General features: G+C 47.4%; 2 protein-coding genes across 2 annotated transcripts in view; one reads left to right on the forward strand and one right to left on the reverse strand.

Annotated features, from left to right (window-relative positions):
* Nucleotides 1-23,228, forward strand: part of LOC310837988 (E3 ubiquitin-protein ligase TRIM11-like) — a 1,016,249-nt gene that overhangs the window by 955,337 nt on the left and 37,684 nt on the right. The window lies entirely within an intron of this gene.
* CFB (complement factor B) overlaps nucleotides 1-23,228 on the reverse strand; it is a 32,173-nt gene that overhangs the window by 3,657 nt on the left and 5,288 nt on the right. Inside the window, exons 3-16 of the mRNA XM_083723700.1 lie at nucleotides 22,760-22,945; nucleotides 21,497-21,670; nucleotides 20,184-20,279; nucleotides 17,551-17,687; nucleotides 15,392-15,530; nucleotides 13,883-14,035; nucleotides 12,626-12,721; nucleotides 10,390-10,527; nucleotides 9,657-9,754; nucleotides 6,420-6,537; nucleotides 5,684-5,834; nucleotides 4,102-4,181; nucleotides 3,560-3,678; nucleotides 277-409 (exon numbers count right to left, since the gene is read on the reverse strand). Of these exons, the coding sequence (XP_083579826.1) occupies nucleotides 277-409; nucleotides 3,560-3,678; nucleotides 4,102-4,181; nucleotides 5,684-5,834; nucleotides 6,420-6,537; nucleotides 9,657-9,754; nucleotides 10,390-10,527; nucleotides 12,626-12,721; nucleotides 13,883-14,035; nucleotides 15,392-15,530; nucleotides 17,551-17,687; nucleotides 20,184-20,279; nucleotides 21,497-21,670; nucleotides 22,760-22,945 (1,818 nt within the window). The remainder of the gene's footprint in view (nucleotides 1-276; nucleotides 410-3,559; nucleotides 3,679-4,101; nucleotides 4,182-5,683; nucleotides 5,835-6,419; nucleotides 6,538-9,656; nucleotides 9,755-10,389; nucleotides 10,528-12,625; nucleotides 12,722-13,882; nucleotides 14,036-15,391; nucleotides 15,531-17,550; nucleotides 17,688-20,183; nucleotides 20,280-21,496; nucleotides 21,671-22,759; nucleotides 22,946-23,228) is intronic.

A 23,228-nucleotide genomic window follows, 5' to 3' on the forward strand; every position in this document is an offset into this window, starting at 1 on the left:
TTGTTAAAACCGTGTTTATGGAAGACAATCTTACTCGGCTACGAGTGATTGCCAAAGAAGAAGACTTCTGCAAGAAGCAGCAGAGCCCAGACAACTAGAGGGGTATCCTTACTGGACTTTACTCTCTGGGGAAAGAAGCAAGTCCTGAACTGTCCCCCTAAAAGCGATTCACGTTTTTCTGCGAATGCCGCCTTAATGTGAAACTCTAAGCAAGTCCGCAAAGGCAGCCCTGGCTGTGGTTCCTGGGGTGTCCCAGGAGGAGGTGTTGTTCCTCACCTTTGCAAGTGTTGGGGTCCACTTCAGGGTCAGCGCCCCCTGTGCATAAGAAGCGTTCAGTCACCACCTGGGAGACGTCCGTGACGTTTACGTACTGGGAAGCTTTCTTGGCGTCTGCTTCACAACCAATTTTCTGGGGGGAGAGGAGGAAAGGTGGGTTTACTGCTAGTAGGGCTTATCCACATTCCCCCCCCCCAAAAAAAAATTTTTATTTGGTTTTACAAATTTAAAATTAAAATAATACCACAACACACCCACAGTTAATAAGATTCCTCCAAATCTCTGGACTTCCCAGCTTCCCCTCCTTGCATTCTGTTGTTAAACCTTTTCTACCTCGTATTTACAGGACTGCCTCTCCTGGTATGCCCCGCAGAGGACCTTAAGGTCCATGAATAACCATAGTTTAGAGGTCCTGGGCCCTAAGGAAGTCAGACTATCCTCAACCAGGGCCTTTTCAGTGATGGCTCCGACCTGATGGAATGCTCTGTCCCATGAGACTAGGGCCCTTCAGGATTTAACCTCCTTCCGTCGGGCCTGTAAGACAGAGCTATTCCGCCTGGCCTTTAATTTGAATTCAGCCTGATCTTTTATTTCCCTTCTCTTCCCTCCCCCTCCCCTTTTATGAAGATCATCCGCTCTGAGACCCCACAGCTAATTCTCCCCTGGCCTCCTTGCTGCCCCAAGTAGGACTAACTCAGCCAGCTAGCCCTGGTGATTATCTAATGCTTATTAGATGGCTTTTCCCCAAATTGATTTCTGAACTTTGAATTTTATTATTATTCATCTTTTTATACTGTGTTTTATGCTGCTTTTACAATTAAATGTTTTAAATTTGTTGTTAGCCGCCCAGAGCCCGGTTTTCTGAACCGGGAAGGGCAGGGTATAAGTGAAAGTTTATTATTACTTATTATTTCTACCGCATCTTTTTTCAATAACTCCATGGTGTCCATAGTTCTCATTACATTTACAAGTGTTATTGCAGTCTTGCTAGTGTTTTCAGCGGCTTACAGTGGTCTTCAAGGTAAATTTAAAGTTTTTCCCATTCCTTATTAAAGTTTTGGTCTTCCTAGTTCCTGAGCTTTCCAGTCGGTTTTGCCATTTTGGCATAGTCCAACAATTTAATTAGCCATTCTTCTCTAGTAGGAACTTTATCTTCTTTCCATCCCTGGGCTTACAACATCCGTGCACCTGTCGTCACATATATTAAAAGTCTTTTCTGCTCCCTTGAAATTGTTTAATATAACTTTTATTTTAAAAAAAACCAGATGCTTTTTCTATTAGGAATTGTAGGTGCTAAAATTCTAAGGGCTTTCCCACATTTCCTCTGGTCCTGCGGATTTCCATTGGAGGAAACTGCTCTTTAGCGCTCAACCAGAGAAAATGGCAACTTGAGTTTTCCCAGTATGGTGTAGTGGTTAAGAGCGGTAGTTTCGTAATCTGGTGAACCGGGTTCGCTTCCCTGCTCCTCCACATGCAGCTGCTGGGTGACCTTGGGCCAGTCCCACTTCTATGAAGTCTCTCAGCCCCACTCACCTCACAGAGTGTTTGTTGTGGGGGAGGAAGGGAAAGGAGAACGTTAGCCGCTTTGAGACCCCTTAGGGTAGTGATAAAGCAGGATATCAAATCCAAACTCTTCTAAAGGGCAGGATTTCCCTCAAAGGAGCAGAGCAAGGGGAAAACACTCGGGCCCTTCTTTCGAAGCACGTGGAAGTGGGGACAAAGTGAAGCAAGCTAGAGGAGACATCAAGGACTCCGGACACCAAATTATCTCTAGCACCCAGCTCTTACTAAGCTTCTTTCCCCCCATCAACAGTCCAATTACATTATGTTTCTCCATAATTTTTCCCCCTTAAGGCCAAAGGGAACCAGCACATTGGAGGGAAAGCAAAATTAAATTCTGCTCACTGGTGCTTAGGGCTCATCCAGGCCTCCTTTTTGTGTGTCTTTTTTTATAAAAAAAATTAATTAAATTTTGCATATAATTTCCAAAGATCATATAACATATATTCTTGTGTTATACAATATTTTGGTCTTCCATCAACTACATCAGAAGATTTTTCAATTTTATCACTTAATCTGCATTTCATTAATTTCACTATTACTTTTTACTAATCCTTAACGAATAATTTCTATTCCTAAATTTCCCCTGCAATATTTCACATATTCCTCCTTACAAGACGTATTGCAATCCTACTAGCGTAATCTGTTGCTTTTCAAATAGTTCACATATTTACTCCAGTCTTCTGAGAATCTCTGTTCCCTGCGGTTTCAAATCCTTCCTGTCATCTTATCCAGTTCAGCATAGTCCATTAATCCTTTTTGTGTCTTGAGGCACGGGCCTGTGCTTTAAAATGCTCTAGCTCAGCGCTGCTTTTTTGCTTTTTTTTGCCCAGCAAAAATATCAACAAAAACATCCATAAAGGTAAAGGTAAAGGGACCCCTGACCATTAGGTCCAGTCACGGACGACTCTGGGGTTGCGGCGCTCATCTCGCTTTATTGGCCGAGGGAGCCGGCGTACAGCTTCCGAGTCATGTGGCCAGCAGGACTAAGCCGCTTCTGGCGAACCAGAGCAGCGCACGGAAACACTGTTTTTACCTTCCCGCTGGAGTGGTACCTATTTATCTACTTGCACTCTGACATGCTTTCGAACTGCTAGGTTGGCAGGAGCAGGGACCGAGCAACGGGAGCTCACCCCGTCGCGGGGGTTCGAACCACCGACCTTCTGATCAGCAAGTTCTAGGCTCTGTGGTTTAACCCACAGCGCCACCCACGTCCCTTATGAAGGGGGACTAATTCCCCACTTAACATGGCAGTAGTTGCAGAATTTCCTAAATCAACAATGGTTTAACCCACAGCGCCACCCGTGTCCCAGAAAAACATCCGTACTCAAGGCTAAAATAACAAAGCGTAGCAAACCAGCAGCAATTAAAATTTGCAACCAGAGGAAGCCTGTTGAGATAAAACAGGCAAGCAGCAATGAGTCTCTCCAGGGAGACAATTCCACATGGCAGAAGTGGAGAGTCTTACAGCAGGCATGGCCAATCTGGTAGCCTCCTGATGTTGGCGGACCACAACTCCAACCATCTGACCATTATGTCAGCCGATGGGAGTTGGGACTCCAACAAGGTCTGGAGAGGACAACATTGGCTACCTCTTTCCTGAGGATAAATGAGAGTCATCACTTGGGTTCTTGCTCTTGCATATTTTTTTATAAGACGCCTGAATATTGCTAGTGGTCCCTGGGTCAAAAAGGGGTATCCTGGCGCAATTCTCCCGTCTCACCTTTTCACTGTTCCTGATTTTCACTGTCCTGCGAGACAGCCCCTTGGCCTGTTCGTGCTCGTGTTTACAGTCGGTCACAAAAAACGACGGGATGTTCCCAATGGTCAGGAGCAATTCCTCTGGGGGAAACAAAAGAGCACAGAGAGGTTGGGTCCTGCTGTTGAAAGGGGAAAAGATGGGCCCGGGGGCTTGATTCAGCGGGGCTCCTCTTAACATGAGATATACCGGGAAGGCTAGAAACTGGGGGTGGGTGGGTGGGGGAAAGGGAAAAAAGAGAGAACCTGGCAAGGGTCAGGATCATGGGTGGCCAGCCTTTGGGGCAAGTCTGCCACAAGTCCAGGCAAATCAAGGATGAGACAGAATAGAAGAAGAAGAAGAAGAAGAAGAAGAAGAAGAAGAAGAAGAAGAAGAAGAAGAAGAAGAAGCAGCAGCCAGCTCACGCCCTCTTTGCTAGGCATGCCACAAAGTCTGCTGCTTGTACTACCTCTGTGGCACCTCTGCAGTAGGTTGGCCATTCACGCAAACAGGCCTGCTCTTCTTACCATGATTCCTGCAGGTGGTCTGTGGGTGGGGCTTCCTCAGAGCCCGGGTGGTCCCAGCCGTACAGGGGAGGCAGATTGGCCTGTGGAGAGGAATCACCAGAGAGAAGTTAGCAGAGCACCGGCCCTGCAGAAGGACCTAGAACTTTCCTCCTTATCAGGATTGTTTGCAGTTTGCTCTGGCAGTGTAAAAGCCCCCTATTGTTTGCCTTTGGTTACTGCCTCGCCTCTTCCCTAAAACCAAATGCCTGCCTGTCATGGGACATACCCCACTTCACAACCAAGGATTAAATTTGCACCAGAGCTCAGACCTCAGAGAGTTGATAGGACATTGGCAGGTAATGTCGGGGATCAGCCATAATGTGCAAATAGACAAAAGTGTTCCTGAGGTGGTGCAGAGTGCATTTCCCTCACTACAAAATAACAACAGCAAGGGAGGTTGCAGAAGCTTAACAACGAGAAAATTATTATGGCCCAAGTTGCGTGTCGAGACCCCGCAGCCACCCCCTCGTTGAAAATAACTCACACAAGGACACAGATATTAGGTTTATGTTATTGGGCAAATTTTGGCCACAACTTCATTGAATGATAGAAAGTGAGCGGTATTGGCTTAGGCATTGATTGGACCTGACTATATCTGACTCCTGCCCATTGTGCAAGAAGTCCAGTAAGGGTAAGCCACCTGTAGGGGGGGAGCCCTGTCGATGCAAACCAACTCCAGCTCCCCCTGGTGTTCCCGTCGGGGTCGTGTCAAGGCCTTAGCCCCCCCAGGCAGGCTTCAGACTAAATCAACACCCCCGGATTCCTTTAACGGAATACCCTTAAGCTTGGAGGGGCAGGTGATGGCCCATCACAAGGTCAAACAATGCCTAACTGCAACCCTAACAAAGTTGTGACGATTGCTACGAGGTAGGCGAAAACCAAGTGGCCAGTGCCAATTTGCCAAGTGGGAAAATTCCTACCAGGCCCCTCGGACAACCAAGACAACCAACCAAAGTCCATAGCAAGGCCAGTTCCTAACCTGCAAAATAGGGAGGGAGGGCGGGGGATTGAGGAAGCGAGCCAAAGAGGAAGTCCTCTGGCTCGCTCCTCCGTTTAAACAGCCCCAGCCATGCCCCCGGCCAGCGGATTGGCTGGCCAGGCTCTGATGTGGCTGGGATCCCCCAGGCAACGGGGGACAAAGTCCCCCACCCCCGGAGGGGAGTGGGTGGCCATGCGGTCCACTGCAACGCCTCCCCACTGGGAAGTGGAGTGGATTTTGCAGACTACAGCAGCAGATGTAAATGTCTCTAAGCCATGAAAGGTGTCAGAATCCAGCCTGACCACAACTTACTATCATTTACTTATTATTAAGGACCAGTAGCTTGCTTTTAAATATTTAAAAACCACACATTTTCAAGATGCAACACCGTAATCTCATATCCCTTATGTTTTGTAATACTGCAGCTGAGCCTTGCTTATTTTCTGCTTATTGTTTCTCGCATGGGCCTAGAACACAGATATTTCACTCGGGCACGGGTGTGAGTCTCCCTTTTAATCGGAGTCCCAATGGAAAACTGACATTTTCTCTCCGTCTCCACCTCACCTTGCAGAAACAGAGGGTGTGACTTTTTTGGCGAGTTTCACCAGGGCGACATCATAATCATAGAATTCAGGGATTCCACGATCTTTTAGCTTCCCAATCTGGTACAATGGGTGCGATCGGACTGCAGCCACTTCAAAGCGCTGATTCTCACCTAGACGGAGAAGATGAGAATTAAATGCAGAGTTCCAGTAAACCTTGCTGCTTGCAGTGCTTGTCACCAGGTGATTGTTATGTACTGAGTTGAATAGGATCCAAAATGCAGCAGTCTGATTGGTCCTAGAACAACAGGATTCAGAATGCAGCAGTCTGATTGGTCCTAGAACAATAGGATTCAGAATGCAGCAGTCTGATTGGTCCTAGAACAATGCAGCAGTATGATTGGTCCGCAGGAGCCACCCAATCCAGCTCCAGATGGAAGTGAATCCACAACCTGATTGGCCTACAGGAGAATTCCGGAATTAGCCAATCACGTGCAGCCCTTTGTGTAAATAATGCATATAAAGCAGATACTTTGAGGGGACATTCATTCCTCCTCACCACTATGAGCTGAATAAAGAGCATGAAATCCACTCTCGACTCTGAGTATATTTCAGTGATCAAAAACATGCCCTCTGATTTCTGCTCACCCGGTTCCTGTTAAAAAGGCACAAGAGGAAGCCACAACACGTTTTCCCTCTCTCACACACACCCTCTCTGGGAACTCTGGTCCTCCCCAGCTTGGGAGAATTTGGCTTACCTAAGGTGACTGTGATCTCCTCAGCTCTGTCAACTATGGTGAAGCAGTGGGCCGCTGTCAAGACGTAATACTCGGAGACAAGGGCTCCTTTGCAGTGTTCAAATCCCCTTCCAGCACGCTTTGATTTGAAAGAGGAAAGCAGAACAGACAGGTTAAGAACAACAGCCAGACGGATCCTTCTATCATGTATGGTGGCAATGCAATAAAATCTAAACGTTCTGGGAAGATATCCATTTAGAACTCAAAAAGATGTTAAGAATCTCCTTTAACATTAAGCCAGAGGCATATTTACTGGGTATTATTGACACGGATTTTCCTTAAAAAATTAATGATATTTTTCTCTACGCAACGGTGGCAGCGAGGGTTCTTATAGCTACAATGTGGAAAAGTGGAAAAGTTCCCTCAAGACAAGAGTAGATCCATAAAATGCTGAATTATGCTGAATTAGATAGTTTATATTAAAAATTAAAGAACAAACCAAGGAAAGATTTCATTTCAAAATGGGAAGTATTTAAAATATATTTGAAAATTAATAATACTGACCTAGAAGCCATAGCGGCATTTGAATAACTCCAGCAATATCGTTCGTTTTAACATATTTTGAACGTGATGTGAGATGGCAGTAATAACATGCATGGGCATTAAAGAATGGTAATTTGATTTATGGAGTAGATGGGAAGTCGGGTTTATAAAGAAGAGACCATTACAGTTCATTGATTATGAAACTTACATTAACTCTCTATGTTACTGATGGTACTTTCACTATGGTTCATTTTGTCCTTTTTTTGTTGTGTGTTGAGCAAATAAAATAATAATAATAATAAAGAGCAACACCCAGACAACCCACAGCACAATCCTATGCATGTTTATGTGGAAGGAACTCCCACTGGGTTCCATGGAGCTTATATTTTCTGGTAGGGTGCATAGGATTGCAACCGTAGACAAGGTCAAGAAGGCCGTCACCTCTGCCTTTAAAGCCACACAAGTCCAGCCAAGAAAAAGCAGAAGGCCGAAATTCAACAGGTGGACCTTATCGCTATCACAGAGAGTCAGGGATGGGGAAACTATAGCTAATGAATTTCTGTCAGCAGTTGAAGGAACAGAGGACCAGCCCCATGGAAAATATGTGGCAATCCTAAACTTGGCTTGTTGGATAGCGTGAGCTCTATATGTCCACCTGGGGTGAAAATGAATCCTGGTGCCCACCACCACACTGTATCATGTACAAGGCTAGGACTTGGATATTACAGTGGTGCCCCGCAAGACGAATGCCTCGCAAGACGAAAAACTCGCTAGACGAAAGAGTTTTCCGTTTTTTGAGTCGTTCCGCAAGACGAATTTCCCTATGGGCTTGCTTCGCAAGACGAAACGTCTTGCGAGTTCTTGCGAGTTTGTTTCCTTTTTCTTAAAGCCGCTAAGCCGCTAAGCTGTTAATAGCCGCTAATCCGCTAATAGCCGCTAAGCCGCTAATAGCCGTGCTTCGCAAGACGAAAAAACCGCAAGACGAAGAGACTCGCGGAACGGATTAATTTTGTCTTGCGAGGCACCACTGTATGTTGTTTCCTCGTGGTTAGGTCACCCCTGTTCTGTCTGAAGTGGTACAGTCCAGAATCCTACCATTGTAGCCTTATGAGGCTTTGCCCTCGGGTGGGAAAAATATTGCGCCCGGGAAAGGGAAGTGGGAGTCAACAGACACTCAAGGAATAGTTTCGGAGAAAAGGCTTTTATTTCTACCATCCATGAACTGGTAGAAGGAGCAGGTGTGATAGTTCATGAAAAGCATGCACCGGTTCAGTCATGTGCACAGAGTTTATATACCCCTTTCCAGTTCCCTCCCCTTCTTTCCTCCTTCTTCCAGAGTCCTGCCCCATGGGTTCCTCTGAGCATGAACAGAAATCTGTCTTGGGACTATTGTGGACTCTTGGCACCTTTCCCAGGAAAGGGGAGTGAGAGTGGTTCAGCATCACCAAGCATGTCCAACCGAATGAGATAAGATTCGTTTCTCAGGCCTGCTTTGAACAGAGCCTATTCATTAGCTTTTTGAAGCCTTCTTGTACAGATAAAAAGTAACGGTTTTGCCTTGCAACAGCAGAGCAAATGAGAAGATGCTTAGCTGCTGAGAAAATGATTTTGAAAAGCTTTGAGAAGCTTTGAGCCTGCTTTGGTGGGGTGACTTCGGGCCTAGGTGGGGTCACCTGTCCTTACCTTCCTTCACCATCTCTTCCTATTACCTCATTCTGCATAATACTGTATGAATCCCCCCCCCCCAACATTTCTCTGATGAAAATAGGGACGTCCCCTCCATCACTTCTCGGATAAAAATAGGGACATCCTATTCTATAGGTGGCGCTGTGAGGGATGCGGGTGGCGCTGTGGTCTAAACCACTGAGCCAATCAGAAGGTTGGCGGTTTGAATCACCATGACGGGGTGAGCTCCTGTTGCTCGGTCCCAGCTCCTGCCAACCTAGCAGTTCGAAAGCATGTCAAAGTGCAAGTAGATAGATAGGTACCGCTCCGGCGGAAAGGTAAACAGCGTTTCCGTGTGCTGCTCTGGTTTTGTCAGAAGCGCCTTAGTCATGCTGGCCATATGACCCGGAAAAACTGTCTGCGGACAAACGTTGGCTCCCTCAGCCAGTAAAGCGAGATGAGCGCCGCAACCCCAGAGTCGTTCGCGACTGGAGTTAACTGTCAGGGGTCCTTTACCTTTTTATTCTATATGCTCCATCATTTCTCCAATGGAAATAGGGACGTCCTATTCCATTCTCTCCAACATTTCTCCAATGAAAATAGGGATATCCTAACATACCCTCCAACATTTCTCTAACGAAAATAGGAACGGCCTAAGGAAAAGTGGGACATTCCAGGATCAAATCAGATATCAGGACGGCGTCTAAATCTGGGACTGTCCCTGGAAAATAGGGGCACTTGGAGGGTCTGCTGTATTTGGACAAAGAGGTGCTGTGCAGGAGGTGGCTAGAAAGCAGGCCCTGTGGTTGCTAAGCAACCACACCATACTTCCACTCAGCAAGTTTCACAAGGATCCTCCTTAGCGATGGGGGTGCCACGGGATGCCCCAGCTGGCACTACGCTTGGGTCGAACCTTCTCTGTCTACTCAGAGGCTCCAGAAGCCATGAACCCAAACCAGATCTCCACCAGACCGCCACTAAAGAACCAGATCTCCATCAGATTGCTACTGCAGAAAACCCCTGTCTCCTTCTCATTTGTTCCGCTCTCACCCGGATGCTGATGGTGACGTGCCAGGGATTCCTCTCTTGGTCCTTCGCTTGTGTGTGCTCCTTGGCCAAGCCACACATGGACAGAACTTGACTCTCATCTGAAAAGAGAAAGGGGTGTCACCTTCAGCTCCCCAGGAAAGGAGAGAGGGGCCTCGTGGGTTGAGAAGGAGGCAAAAGGGTCAGGACTCCTGGGTTCTTCTGGGAAAGGAAGTAGTGGGGACTGGCAGGAGGAGGCAGCTGAGAGCACCAGTTTCTTGGTTATACACTGAGCCAGTGTTGAGGGGCTGCTAAAGGGCACAAGAAGTACTGGATGAGGCCAAAGGCCTGACACGCTGCTTTCTACGACAGCCAGCCAGGTGCTTCTCAGGAAGGCCAGGTTCCCTAGTTCCATGTAGCCATGATGGCTAATATTTTTCACGTATGGTTCTAATCCACTCAAGCTACTGGCCATTGTGGCACTTTCTGTTCAAGCTGAGCAGCACTAAGACCTGTAGGAGTGGCCAGTGTCGTGTGGCTGCTCTCAAACATTTCCCAGAATCCTCTGCAATGAGAGAAAAGCTGATGTGGAAAATGGGCATTTGAGCTGGCCTTTGAGAAACTTATCTTTGCTGTGTCATAGATGCCAAGGATGAGGAATGGAGAGGAGGCTGAGAGTCAGATATTTCTGGGAAAGGAAGTGTTGAAGGACAAGTCGGGGGAGTGCCGAAATGCCGGAAATTGAGGTTCGCCTTACCAATCATTTCTTCAAAGGCATCCCGTACTTCATCGTAGTCTTTGAGCTTGAAGACGTGTCTTTCGCCGGGCTTCTGAGACGCCAAGGCGTTCACATTCTCTATGGCGACCATGGACCCGATACCAAAGATGTAAACATCTAGGCACAAGTGGGGGTGGAAGGCAAGGGTGAGTCAAGAATTTCTAAGGCTCCCACATGAAGAAAAGAAAAGAAAAAGCACCAGTATGTGACAGGGCAAAAGGCCTTCCTGTGCCACAGTAGTTCATGGAAGAAGTACCTCTGAAATAAGGGAGCCTCTTTGATTCTAGGCCCTTTTCGTAGTACGACTTATGATCCCCTTGCAAAAGTATAAATTCATCCCCTAGCGGACTGTGACCCTGAACTACAGATGCAAAATATTTGTTCCTCCTGTACATGTGAAAACCAGCATATGCAGCCAAGGACACATGGTAACAAGTCAAAGAGATAACGTCTCGCCAAACATTGTCGCTCCATGGATTCATAGAGCAGTGTTCTTCAGCCTTGTCCTCTTTGTCATGCTGTACACCCTGAATTGATTTATGTCAACTGTTATGCTGTGTGTGTGTGTGTGTACATGCATACAGTTTCATTGTATTGCAGAGTTATATTGTTTTATATGGTATGCAGGATAAATGCAGCCTGAAATCCACATTTGGTGCTTAAACATTTGCTTGACCAAAAAAAAAATAATAAAAAAATAAATCACCTTAAATGATAGTAGTGGGAATGACCAAAGCTAAGATATATCATAGCATGAATGAAATATCCTGGAATTGTAGATTTGGAAGGTAAAATGAGTCAAGATGAAAAGAAGCTATGAGTGGCTCAGCCGGTAGAGCATGAGACTCTTATTAATCTCTGGGTCGTGGGTTTCAGCCCCACATTGGGCAAAAGATTCCTGCATTGCGGGGGGTTGGACAAGGTTGGATAAAGCCACTTCCGAGCTGGAGGGGTGGGGTTGCGGGCTTCACGCCCCCTCCACATGCACGGGGGTCTGGCTCTCAGTCTCCGCGTAATTGAAGGAATCCCCGACCGCGTCATCCCTTGGCCAGCCAATCAGCTGGCCTGGGGGCATGGCCTGCGCTATTTAGTGCTGGCGCGGCTGGGCATCTCCCTCTTTTGGCTGCTTCAGCTGCTCCGGTTTCCCATCCTCCCGCCCTTTAGGTTTTTCTTCCCGACATTGCTATGGACCTCGGTTGGTCGCCGTTAAGGGGCCTGGTAGGAATTTTTTCCACTTGGCAAACTGGCTCCAGCCACTTGGTTTTTCGCCTAGGTAAAGGTAAAGGGACCCCTGACCATTAGGTCCAGTCGCGGATGACTCTGGGGTTGCGGCGCTCATCTCGCTTTATTGGCCGAGGGAGCCAGCATACAGCTTCCAGGTCATGTGGCCAGCATGACTAAGCCGCTTCTGGCGAACCAGAGCAGCACACGGAAACGCCGTTTACCTTCCCGCTGGAGTGGTACCTATTTATCTACTTGCACTTTGACATTCTTTCGAACTGCTAGGTTGGCAGGAGCAGGGACCGAGCAACGGGAGCTCACCCCGTCACAGGGATTCGAACTGCCGACCTTCTGATCAGCAAGTCCTAGGCTCTGGGGTTTAACCCACAGCGCCACCCGCATCCCTTGATGGTTTTTTGCCTACCTCGTAGCAAATCGTCACAACTTCTTCGGCATTGGCAGTTAGGCATTGGTAAGGGAATTGTTATGTAGATGGAAGGGGGGGGGGGGAAAACGCCATCACCTGCCCCGCATACTGAAGGGTAGTCCGATAAAGGATTCCCGGGGGCGTGGCCCTGTCCGAAGCCTATGGAGGTGAGGGCCCAAGGCACACCCCCGAGCGGTGACCCCGGAAGAGCTCCTAGTTGATGTGCATCAGCAAGACTCCCCCTACTGGTGGTTAACCCTTTCCAGACTTCAAGCAGGCAGGCTGAATCTGGATAGTCGGTTAGGACCAATGCCTAAGCCAATACCGCTCTTACCTGTAACCAATAAAGTTGTGGCCATTTTTTGCCCATTAACCTAAATAATTGTGTCATGTGTTTTTATTTCCACTACGAGGAGACGGGAACTCGCCACGCAACTCTGGAATTCTATGAAACCATTCTCTAATGGTGGTCTAGGTCATTGCTGCCCTTTACTATTCCCGCCCCCGCCCCCGCCCCCATCCCCCCCCCAAGCCCAACATGCACCATTGTTACGTGACGTGTCTTACCCAAGAAGTCATTACGAGCGGGCTGGCCAGGAATATTGAGGAACTCCTTGATTCTCCCAATGACAGGTACTGGGGTCCCTCCCATGTTGTAGTCTCCTGGGACGAGGGGAAAGGGAGAGAATTTGGTGAGCGTAGAAGAGATGGTACTGGAATGCCCTCCAGCTTTTGGAGGGAAAGACTACAAGGCCATAATTAAGGGAGCCCCGTTGGATCAAACAAAACTCCACTTTCAACAGTCTTGTGTTTCCGGCAGGCCCCTAGGAAGCCCACAAGCAGGTCCGGAAGACAACACCCCCTCCCCTTTTGTTTGCGCCCCCCCCCCCAGCATCTGGTACTAGGAGGAATATGGTCCCTGTTAAGCTGGAAGTTCTGCTAAATGCCATTGTTTGGAACCATTTTGAAGCGAGTCTTGGCCAACAGTCTCTCCAGAGAAGAAAGATGCTTTGCACATTATTGGGGACACCTTACCCTTAAAAGGTAAAGGGACCCCTGACCATTAGGTCCAGTCGTGGCCGACTCTGGGGTTGCGGTGCTCATCTCGCTTGATTGGCCGAGGGAGCCGGCGTGCAGCTTCCGGGTCATGTGGCCAGCATGACTAAGCCGCTTCTGGAGAACCAGAGCAGCGCATGGAAACGCCATTTACCTTCCCGCTGGAGCGGTACCTATTTATCTACTTGCACTGATGTGCTTTCAAACTGCTAGGTTGGCAGGAGCAGGGACTGAGCAATGGGGGCTCACACCGTCGCGGGGATTCAAACCACCAACCTTCTGATTGGCAAGCTCTAGGCTCTGTGGTTTAACCCACAGCACCACCCGCGTCCCTTATCCTTAGGTCCTTTAAAAACAGGCCAAAAACATTGGTCCCTGGATAGAGAGATTTTCTCAAAAACAGGATTTGGCTTAAGCCCACCCCCCACCCGCCCCGCCATCCACTCATGTTGCAGTCACCTAGGAACAGAATAGCACACATGCTCAGAGGCACTCTTTGTGGACCCATTATGGGTAAAAAGAAGCAGGAAAGGCAGCAAGCCTTTTAAGTAGAGGTATTTCCCAGCTTGCACCTGTACTGGAACTGTTTTTTAAAGACATCTTATCATGTATGTGTTTGCTGGGACCTGGGCTTCTTTGGGAGGAAGGATGGGACAGAAATTCAAAATAAACAAAGCAATTTCTGAAATCATTGTTCTAATATTTCTTTTTTAAAGGAGGAGGAGAGGTGGCAATGCAGGTATCACTCCCCCTTTCTTACAGTCTCACCGTCAGTCAAGAGGAGGATAACATGGCGGGTGGTGGTGGCAATAGGAGCAGGATCCAACCCCTCCCTCAGTTGGTCCTCTTGCTGGTTGATCATCATCTTATAAACAGCATCCAGACCTTTGTAAATGTTGGTTCCAGGCTTTAGCTTGTGTTCTGCAGGAAGAAGAAGGAGGATTCAGCTCATGGCAAACAACCCACTAGGTGGACAGCTGAGAAAAGCCTCAGTAGGCCTCAGGGGCTTCCTTGTAGGGGGAAAAAACCAGGCCTCTACAATTAACAATGGGCAAATGTGCCAATTTGGGTTTCTCATTTTTCCAGGCTTCAGTTCTCCGCATTTCCACATCACTTCATGGAAAATCGCCTAAAAATGCATACTTTCTCTTTGCAAAGCCATTTCCCCCAGTATAATGCATTACTGTACATTGTTTTCATGAAGAAGGATGCACTTTTATGCAAAATTGGTCCTAGCAAACGACCTATTGTACACACTACTTGGCCGGAGAACTGTATTGCAAAATTCAGAGATTATTTATAGAACTGTAGAGTTGGAAAGGAGCATAAGGGTCTTCTGGTCCATGCAATGCAGGAATCCTTGTCCAATGTGGGACTCGAACCCACAACCCTGAATTTAAGAGTCTTATGCTCTACCAACTGAGCTATCCTAGAGAAGTATGAATTTCAAAGGCATAGCTGTCAACTTACAGATTTGAAAATAAGGGACCAGCAGCCTCGAAAATAAGGGATCAGCAGCCAAAATAAGGGATTTTCCAGGCACAGGTATGTTCAACTTCTGAGCCCCTCCGAGCCAAAGGCAGAAAGCCCAGCCAGCAGCCAAACAAAGCCTCAAGCGGTGGCTCCCACAGCGCAGCAACCCGGCAAAGGGGATGCAGCAAGGAAAACCATCGTCACCTCTCCGCTAGGAAGCACTGAGCAAAGGCGAGTCCCCAGGCAACGCGGCCGATTTGATCGGCACAAGGCATGCTAGCTCCACGCCCCAGTCGTTCTTAGACTCCTTATTGGGTGAGCAACGCAGCCAAGCAACACAGTTGGAACCTTCCTCCTCCCTGGCTGGCAGGGAGGGAGGGAGAGGAGCTGCTTCCTTTGAAACCCGGGAAATTTAAGAGACATCATCAATAAGGGACAGCAGCGGGACACGGCGTGGGGTAAGGGACTTTCCCACCAAATAAGGGACGGTTGACAGCTATGTTCATAGGGCGGCTGTGCCTTGGTTTGTGTGTGTTTCTGGGAAGCGCAAACCAAACAGGTTTGCCTTTAAATGTGAACTGAGCCAAATCAGTCAGTCAAACAGGCTGCTTCTGTTTTGATAAAAAAGCAGTTGTGGGACGCTGAAGCAGTCTGGAGCCATTTGCCAAATATTCCCCCTCCAGACTGCTATTTGTCCCCCAAAGGTACAGTAAACCTTCCAACGGTGCACAACAACAACCCCCCACAATTCTCTTGCCCAGCCCCCTAACCACCTCCCTAGCAGAGGTCAGAAATGCAGCTTACCATTATATTTCAGGGCCTCCAGCTGCTCAATCACCCAGGAAGCATCATTGCTCTTTGGGTTGGTCGTACTCAAAACCTCTTTGCTGTGGGTGGCAAAGGTGACGATGCCGTACCGAGGGAAAGTGTCATAGCTGGATATCTATATTGAGAGGACAGAGTGTCAAGAGAAGGAGGAACCTTCATGGGAGTTTTTATTATTATTATTTTTTCAAGCTGCACACTTCAGGTCAATAAACACACGAGACATAACCAGCTATACTTTTGAATAAATAAGGTATACTGTTTGTCGTATCTAATTGTAGATTTCAACAGAAGTAGCTCATAAAGTTCAACGAAAAAAGCAGAAGACCCAGTGGATCAGTTCATTCTCTAATCAGTTCATGCATAAGGTCCATAAATGTGAAAGTGTCTATTCCACCTGTCTGTTCATAAAGTCCAACAATCCACATGAAAGGTTGTTACAGTTCCACAGAATCCTTTCACAGAGTCTAAGACAAGGATTTCTGGAATATTAGCCTTGTTTCGCCGTCCTGGGCTTCATCAGTAGTAAAGGTAAAGGGACCCCTGACCATTAGGTCCAGTCGTGACCGACTCTGGGGTTGCGGCGCTCATCTCGCTTTATTGGCCGAGGGAGCCGGCGTACAGCTTCCGGGTCATGTGGCCAGCAGACAAAGCCGCTTCTGGCGAATCAGAGCAGCACACGGAAACGCCATTTACCTTTCCACTGGAGCGGTACCTATTTATCTACTTGCACTTTGACGTGCTTTCGAACTGCTAGGTTGGCAGGAGTAGGGACCGAGCAACGGGAGCTCGCCCCGTCGCAGGGATTCGAACCACCGACCTTCTGATCGGCAAGTCCTAGGCTCTGTGGTTTAACCCACAGCGCCACCCGCGTCCCTCTCATCAGTAGTACAAGCTCATATATGATATGAGGACAGTGGATCTTATAGCATAGTAGTAGCTGTTGAAATCTACAATTTGATACCATGAACAGTACTTTATTCAAAAGTACAGCCGGTTACGTCTTGTGTGTTTATTAAATGCTGAGTTCCTTCCAAACCTGGAAATTACTAGGTTCTCACTCTGTTCACCTCCTCAAACTGTTGGGTTCTGCTTGCAAGTTGCCAGGATTCTGGTATCTTCTCCTGGAAATCCCAACAATCAGATTCCAGTGTCTGCCTTCTTGCCCCATCTCTGTTACCACAGCAAGTTTAGCAGCCTAAAATCTGTGCATCGAGAGCATCATCTAGCTTGCATTAGCAGCATGTCTGAGTGCTTACTTGGTCAGCTGATCCCAATGGCCAATTCTTGCCCACCTGGCCCTATAAAGCCCTAGCCTCAGAAGCTACTCCCCTCAGTACAAGAGCATTGTCTCTTGAGAAAGCATCTGCCTCTCTCTCCCTCAGCCTTTCCTGGAAAAAAACGCTGGAGCTGCAGCATGGCTCCCAGCTCAACTGATCCTGCAAATAAATGAATCTCTCTAAAATAGATTTTCACTGCCTGCATCTTCTGCATGATTATTTTTTAAGGAAACCAAGTTCTTTCTTTTTATGTTGTTTGGAACTCTTTTTATTCTTTACTTTTACTACTAATGGATGTAGGCTTGTTTGCTATAACTACCAAAACTCTGTGAGTAAAATCTTCACTTATTTGCAAAGCTAAGTTCTGTGATTTATTCTAGCCTAAGTATTTTCATGGAATATGTCTGTTTAAAGGTGGAAGAGGACAGATGTAAATCTAACCAAGTTTTAATGTGCTTGGAGCAAATGCAATTGTGCTAATGCTGCTACAAACCAGTAACAATCTCTCTTCCAAACCTCTCTCCAACTGACTATATATCCTCTTCTGGGACCTTTGTCCTGGAACTCACCCCCCTGTTACGAACCACTCACCTACTCTGACTTTTGGCCTATTTGGACTAACTGTCAGCTCCTCCTCCAAGACTCAAACCCAGATGCCTGGAGCCTGCTTCCCTTCCTCCTTCCCATTCAGCTTTGCTCCCCACCAAGGTTTCCACCCAGATCTGACAACTTTTTATTCCACTGATGATCCTAGTCAATAGTGTAGGGGCTTTACAGCAGACCTCTGCTTCTACACTGATCCCATGCTGCTCTTCTTGGGGAAAGGGAGAACACAGAAAGTTTCTCGGCCTACCACACCTTCTCGATGAACTTGATGATTGCATCCCGAGCTTTGCGAAATGTTGGCTGACCAATACTCCGGGAGGCATCAAGGACAATGTAGATATTCATTGAGCCATCAACCTCAATCTTGATTTTACGCTTCCCTGTAGCAGCTGTGGGGAGGAAAGAGCCACAAGAGGGGAGGTATCAGCAAAGGTTAGCAACCCCCCCCCCCAAAAAAAAAAAAAATTAGTGGGAAGGAACCAACCAAAAAAACAGCTCACTGAGTACTGAACATGCTCAGTGGTCATGGGTTGCCAAATGTTTGATGCAAGGTGTGTGTGTGTGTGTGTGTGTGTGTGTGTGTGTGTGTGTGTGTGAAAACTGGAAAGGCAAGGGGGGAGAATAGAAACAAGTAACTGAAATCCTGAACTCCAGACTACATTTTGTTGCAGGTCATCCCCCTTGTTTCCTCTGAGCTGTCTTGGTCCTACTCAGAGGGAATCCATTGAGGATAATAGACACTGCTAACTTAGGTTCATGGATTTCAATGGGCCTAGTCTTTTTTGGGGGGGGGGGAGGACGCGGGTGGCACTGTGGGTTAAACCACAGAGCCTAGAACTTAGCGATCAGAAGGTCGGTGGTTCGAATCCCTGCGACGGGGTGAGCTCCCGTTGCTCAGTCCCTGCTCCTGCCAACCTAGCAGTTCGAAAGCACGTCAAAGTGCAAGTAGATAAATAGGTACGGCTCTGGTGGGAAGGTAAACGGCGTTTCCGTGCGCTGCTCTGGTTCGCCAGAAGTGGCTTAGTCATGCTGGCCACATGACCCGGAAGCTGTACGCCGGCTCCCTCGGCCAATAAAGCGAGATGAGCGCCACAACCCCAGAGTCGGCCACGACTGGACCTAATAGTCAGGGGTCCCTTTACCTACTCTTTTTTAAAAATGTATTTTTATTAAAGATTTTCTTGATTTACAAAGGTATGTGCAATCTCTCTCTCTCTCTCTCTCGTATTCCCTCCCCCCGTAACATTTTTTTTTTTTTTTTACAAATCGGTTTCATTTGTTGAGACATTAGGAAGAATAGGGGGAAAGAGGTGGAGGGGAAAAAAGATGAGTGGGGGTGGGTCAGGTGGTGATGTTTCTATTTTACTTAATATATGTGGCATAGCTGTCAATGTTTCCCTTTTTTTTAAAGGGAAATTCCCTTATTCCGAATAGGATTCCTCACAAGAAAAGGGAAAAGTTGACAGCTATGATATGTGGGTTTTTGTGTCAGCGTTCCTTGTGCAGGTTCTCTGCTGTTCACTTGTGTTCCTTTGGTGGTGAGAGAGGCAATGGGCCTACTCTTTAGTAGAACTTCAATGGATAGTAAGCCTTCAGACATTAGGGTTGCTGCTTACGTGCGTCAGGCAACACCATCCACACCCAAGAATAACTCCCAAGGTTTGCAAAGGTACAGGGAAATATTAAAGAGGGGGGAAAGAATTCGCCTCGTGTTGCACTGTTTTGAGGTAACTTACGTAATTAATTACACAGTTGTGTCAATTAAGTAAGTTACATTGTGATTATGTTATTCCACCCCATTCGTTTCAATGCAAAGGAAACACAATACAGGTGGAGAAAACCCCCAAATATATTATGTATCATTTCCAACCCAAAAGCAGCAGCAGCAACAACAACAACAATGATCATGTTGGCTGGATTGAGCTCTGTTCAGGCCATAGGATAAGTAAGTAAACATTGAAAATTTCTGCTCCCATTTTCCCTTTTTGGTTGAATTCTACAACACTCTCTAGGTGGGATCTTCTGCCTCACAGGAGTAGTGGACGCTCGGATTGCGAATGTGAGCTGTGCAGGATGCATGTTCGCAACCCGCATCTGTGCACGTGAGGGTTGCGATTCGGCACTTCTGCGCATGCGCAAAGCACAACCGCTGAAACCCGAAATTAACCCATTCCAGTACTGTGGTGCCTCGCAAGACGAAATTAATTCGTTCCGTGAGGCTCTTCGTATAGCGGTTTTTTGTCTTGCGAAGCAAGCCCATTGACAGCTTAGCGGATTAGCACTATTAGCGGTTTAGCGGCTTTTAGCGATCAGCTGTTAAGCAGCTTATCAGCGGATCAGCTGATAAGCGGCTTAGCGGCTTAGGAAAAGGGGGGGAAAGGGGAAAAAACCCGAAGGAACTCGCAAGACTTTTTCGTCTTGCGAAGCAAGCCCATAGGGAAATACGTTTTGTGAAGCGCCTCCAAAACGGAAAACCCTTTCGTCTAGCGGGTTTTCCGTCTTGCGAGGCGTTCGTCTTGCGGGGCACCACTGTACTTCTGGGTTTTGGCGGTCCGCAGCCCAAAAAAACGCAACCTGAAGCGGCTGTAACCCGAAGTAAGACTGTACTGCTGTTTGCCTTCGCTCAGCTCACACCCTGCTTATATATTTGTCAAAAAGAAACCATTGCAAACACACCTAATCAAACTATAGAGGAAAGGAGCACCATCTCAAAAATAAGCAATGTTCCTAGTGCTGTTTGCTCCAAAGGAAATTTGGTAGCCCCTTCCTGGGTTATCTTACCACTCAGGAAAATGGGGAGCATCTCACAATGTGGTTGTCCCACACCTGCAAATTGGACCAGGGGTATCCTTGCACAAAACCCCACTTTGCTCCCAGAAACTTACAAATATTTCTGTTGGAATCTGCAGACTCGACCACTTCAGTGAGGGATGAGATGAACTTAGAGGAGACCTCTTCTGGAGTGTCAAAGGTGAAAGGGTCTGGGGAGGAAAAGGGGGAGACAGGGAATTAGCAATCTGGAGTGTTAAGAAGTTGTTCGCGCAAGGAGATTCTGAATCCAGCTTGAGCAAACTTGATGAAAAGGATGAAGGTCAAAGGATGGGGGCCTCTGATCTCGCCAGATATGGTTGGCTTCCCCCCCACCCCATCCCATGAATCAGACAACAGATAGGTAAAGGTAAAGGGACCCCTGACCATTAGGTCCAGTCGTGACCGACTCTGGGGTTGTGGCGCTCATCTCTCTTTATTGGCCAAGGGAGCCGGCGTACAGCTTCTGGGTCATGTGGCCAGCATGACTAAGCCGCTTCTGGTGAACCAGAGCAGCGCACAGAAACGCCGTTTACCTCCCGCTGGAGCGGTACCTATTTATCTACTTGCACTTTGATGTGCTTTCAAACTGCTAGGCTGGCAGGAGCAGGGACCGAGCAACGGGAGCTCACCCCGTTGCAAGGATTCAAACCGCTGACCTTCTGATCTGCAAGTCCTAGGCTCTGTGGTTTAACCCACAGCGCCACCCGCGTCCCCAGACAACTGATAGTTACCCCAAAACATCGTTCCCTTGCATTTGTAAAATGGAACTAGAAACACAGTTTGAAATGGGATTCCAGTTTTGATGTGGATGCTAACTGCAGTTTGTTGGATTTGGGTTTCATGGTAAACTACAGTTTACTCAAAACCAGGAAGGGAGGAAGGAAATTAGACTTGCATGAGGGTAGGAGGGAAGTCAGAGCACATGAGCCTGAAGCACATTCATGACTGGCCACTACATGCGATCCATGTCAACCTTCAATGCATGAACAAATCTGAAAGTGAAAGCTGGTTATTCCCCAGTATAATTTATTTTTGGTAAACTTGGGTTGCCATATTTCAGGAAGTAGAAACTTTTGTTTTGGGTCAGTTGTTGAGGTGTTTTGTTTTGTTTTGTTTTTGCAAAATCTCCCCCCAAAATACCAGTTTTTGATTATTATTTTTTGAAAAATTTGGCAAAAAACCACACTTCCACAATAGGTTGCCATACGTCCAGGTTTTCCAAGACATTTAAATCAGCGGACGGAAATTCTGCCTGGATGTGACTTTTGGCAACCAAATCCCAGCATTGTCCTGGAAATTCCAGATGTATGGCATGGTCACAGTTCTTGGTCCACTCCTCCAGGATTTAACCTCCAGTTCCAGACCACATAAGTTTCCCCCAGCTCACTTCTACATTCCGGTTCCGATCCACTCCAGGCTCCTGATTCTTGGCAGATCCGCTCTTTGGATCCCACAAAAGAGAGTCCTCTGTCACAACTGTAGAGGACTCGATCTTCAATTCGATACTGGGTGCCATCTTTTTGGGCACCGATGGGGATGCCAGGGTTGGGGCAGTGGCCCGCTAGGTAGGAGAACAGAATCACAGTTATGTAGCTGTTGCTATAAAGCAGCCATGAAATTAAAAGACACCTGCTTCTTGGGAGAAAAGCAATAACAAACCTAGGCAGCATCTTAAAAAGCAGAGACATCACCTTGCCAACAAAGGTCCATATAGTTAAAGCTATGATTTTCCCAGTAGTAATGTATGGAAGTGAGAGCTGGACCATAAAGAAGGCTGATTGCCAAAGAATTGATGCTTTTGAATTATGGTGATGAGGGAGACTCTTGAGAGTCCCATGGACTGCAAGAAGAACAAACCTCTCCATTCTGAAGGAAATCAGCCCTGAGTGCTCACTGGAAGGACAGATCCTGAAGCTGAGGCTCCAATACTTTAGCCACCTCATGAGAAGAGAAGACTCCCTGGAAAATACCCTGATGTTGGGAAAGATGGAGGACACAAGGAGAAGAGGACAACAGAGGACGAGATGGGTGGACAGTGTTCTCGAAGCTACCAGCATGAGTTTGACCAAGCTGCGGGAGGCAGCGGAAGACAAGAGTGCCTGGCATGCTCTGGTCCATGGGGTCATGAAGAGTCGGACATGACTAAACGACTAAACAACAACATGTTTTTGTGTCTCGGAACTGCTGTATGCATGCAACAGTTATCTGCCAATGCCCAAAACTCTCCCTAGTTATTCACAGTGCCTGTTATTTCAGGAATCCTCATATTCAGCATGCAGCAAAGTAAGCCAGTGCCGCCAGGCCACTGTTCAATATTATAAAAGCTAAAAGCAGCTGAACACTTTTAAACAGATTTGCAGTCGACCTCTTGTGAAAAATAGTGTGACCTGCAGCAAAGTTGCACTCTTTGCAAGGATCTCGATCTAGAGATGCACGTTCTTGCAAGGGCTTACCTTACCAATTGCGGCTTGCAGAGGAGCAGAGTTTGTGCAAGTTGCATTGGTTTCATATAGTGACTCAGGTCTTGACTGACCACACAGAAGGTGCCAGATGGATAGAATCGAAAGATGGAAGCGAAGAAAAATGAAACCCCTCTCTCCCCAAAAGGAGAAACTGGCAGAGCCTGCTAGTAAATGCACGCTAAACTCACCTCCATCATCGCATATGGTTGTCTCTCCACTCCATTTCCCATTGGGGAGGCAGGTGCGATTACATGACCCTCGCAGCGTGTAACCCTGGTAGCACTCAAACCTCAGTTCCTGGCCTACATTGTAGGACCTCTGGCGGGGCTCATATAGGCCATTTTCGAAATCCAGAGGCCTGGAGCAGGTGATGTCTGGAAGGAATAGCAAATGTCAGTAAGTAGGATCTAGTAATTGGTCTGCATCCTCTCACCAATCAAATCTCCTCCCCACCCCCCATACAATCCTCAGATTCTGCCATATGAAGCCAATCCTGTCCTGGTCCTCTGAGCATAGCTATCATCTGTCCCTTATTTGGCGGGAAAGTCCCTTACCCCAGCGCCGTGTCCCGCTGCTGTCCCTTATTGATGATGTCCCTTAAATTTCCTGGGTTTCAAAGGAAGCAGCTCCTCTCCCTCCCTCCCTGCCAGCCAGGGA

The sequence above is a fragment of the Podarcis gaigeae genome, assembly GCF_964106915.1.
Source record: "Podarcis gaigeae genome assembly, chromosome: 2".
Classification (NCBI taxonomy): domain Eukaryota; kingdom Metazoa; phylum Chordata; class Lepidosauria; order Squamata; family Lacertidae; genus Podarcis; species Podarcis gaigeae.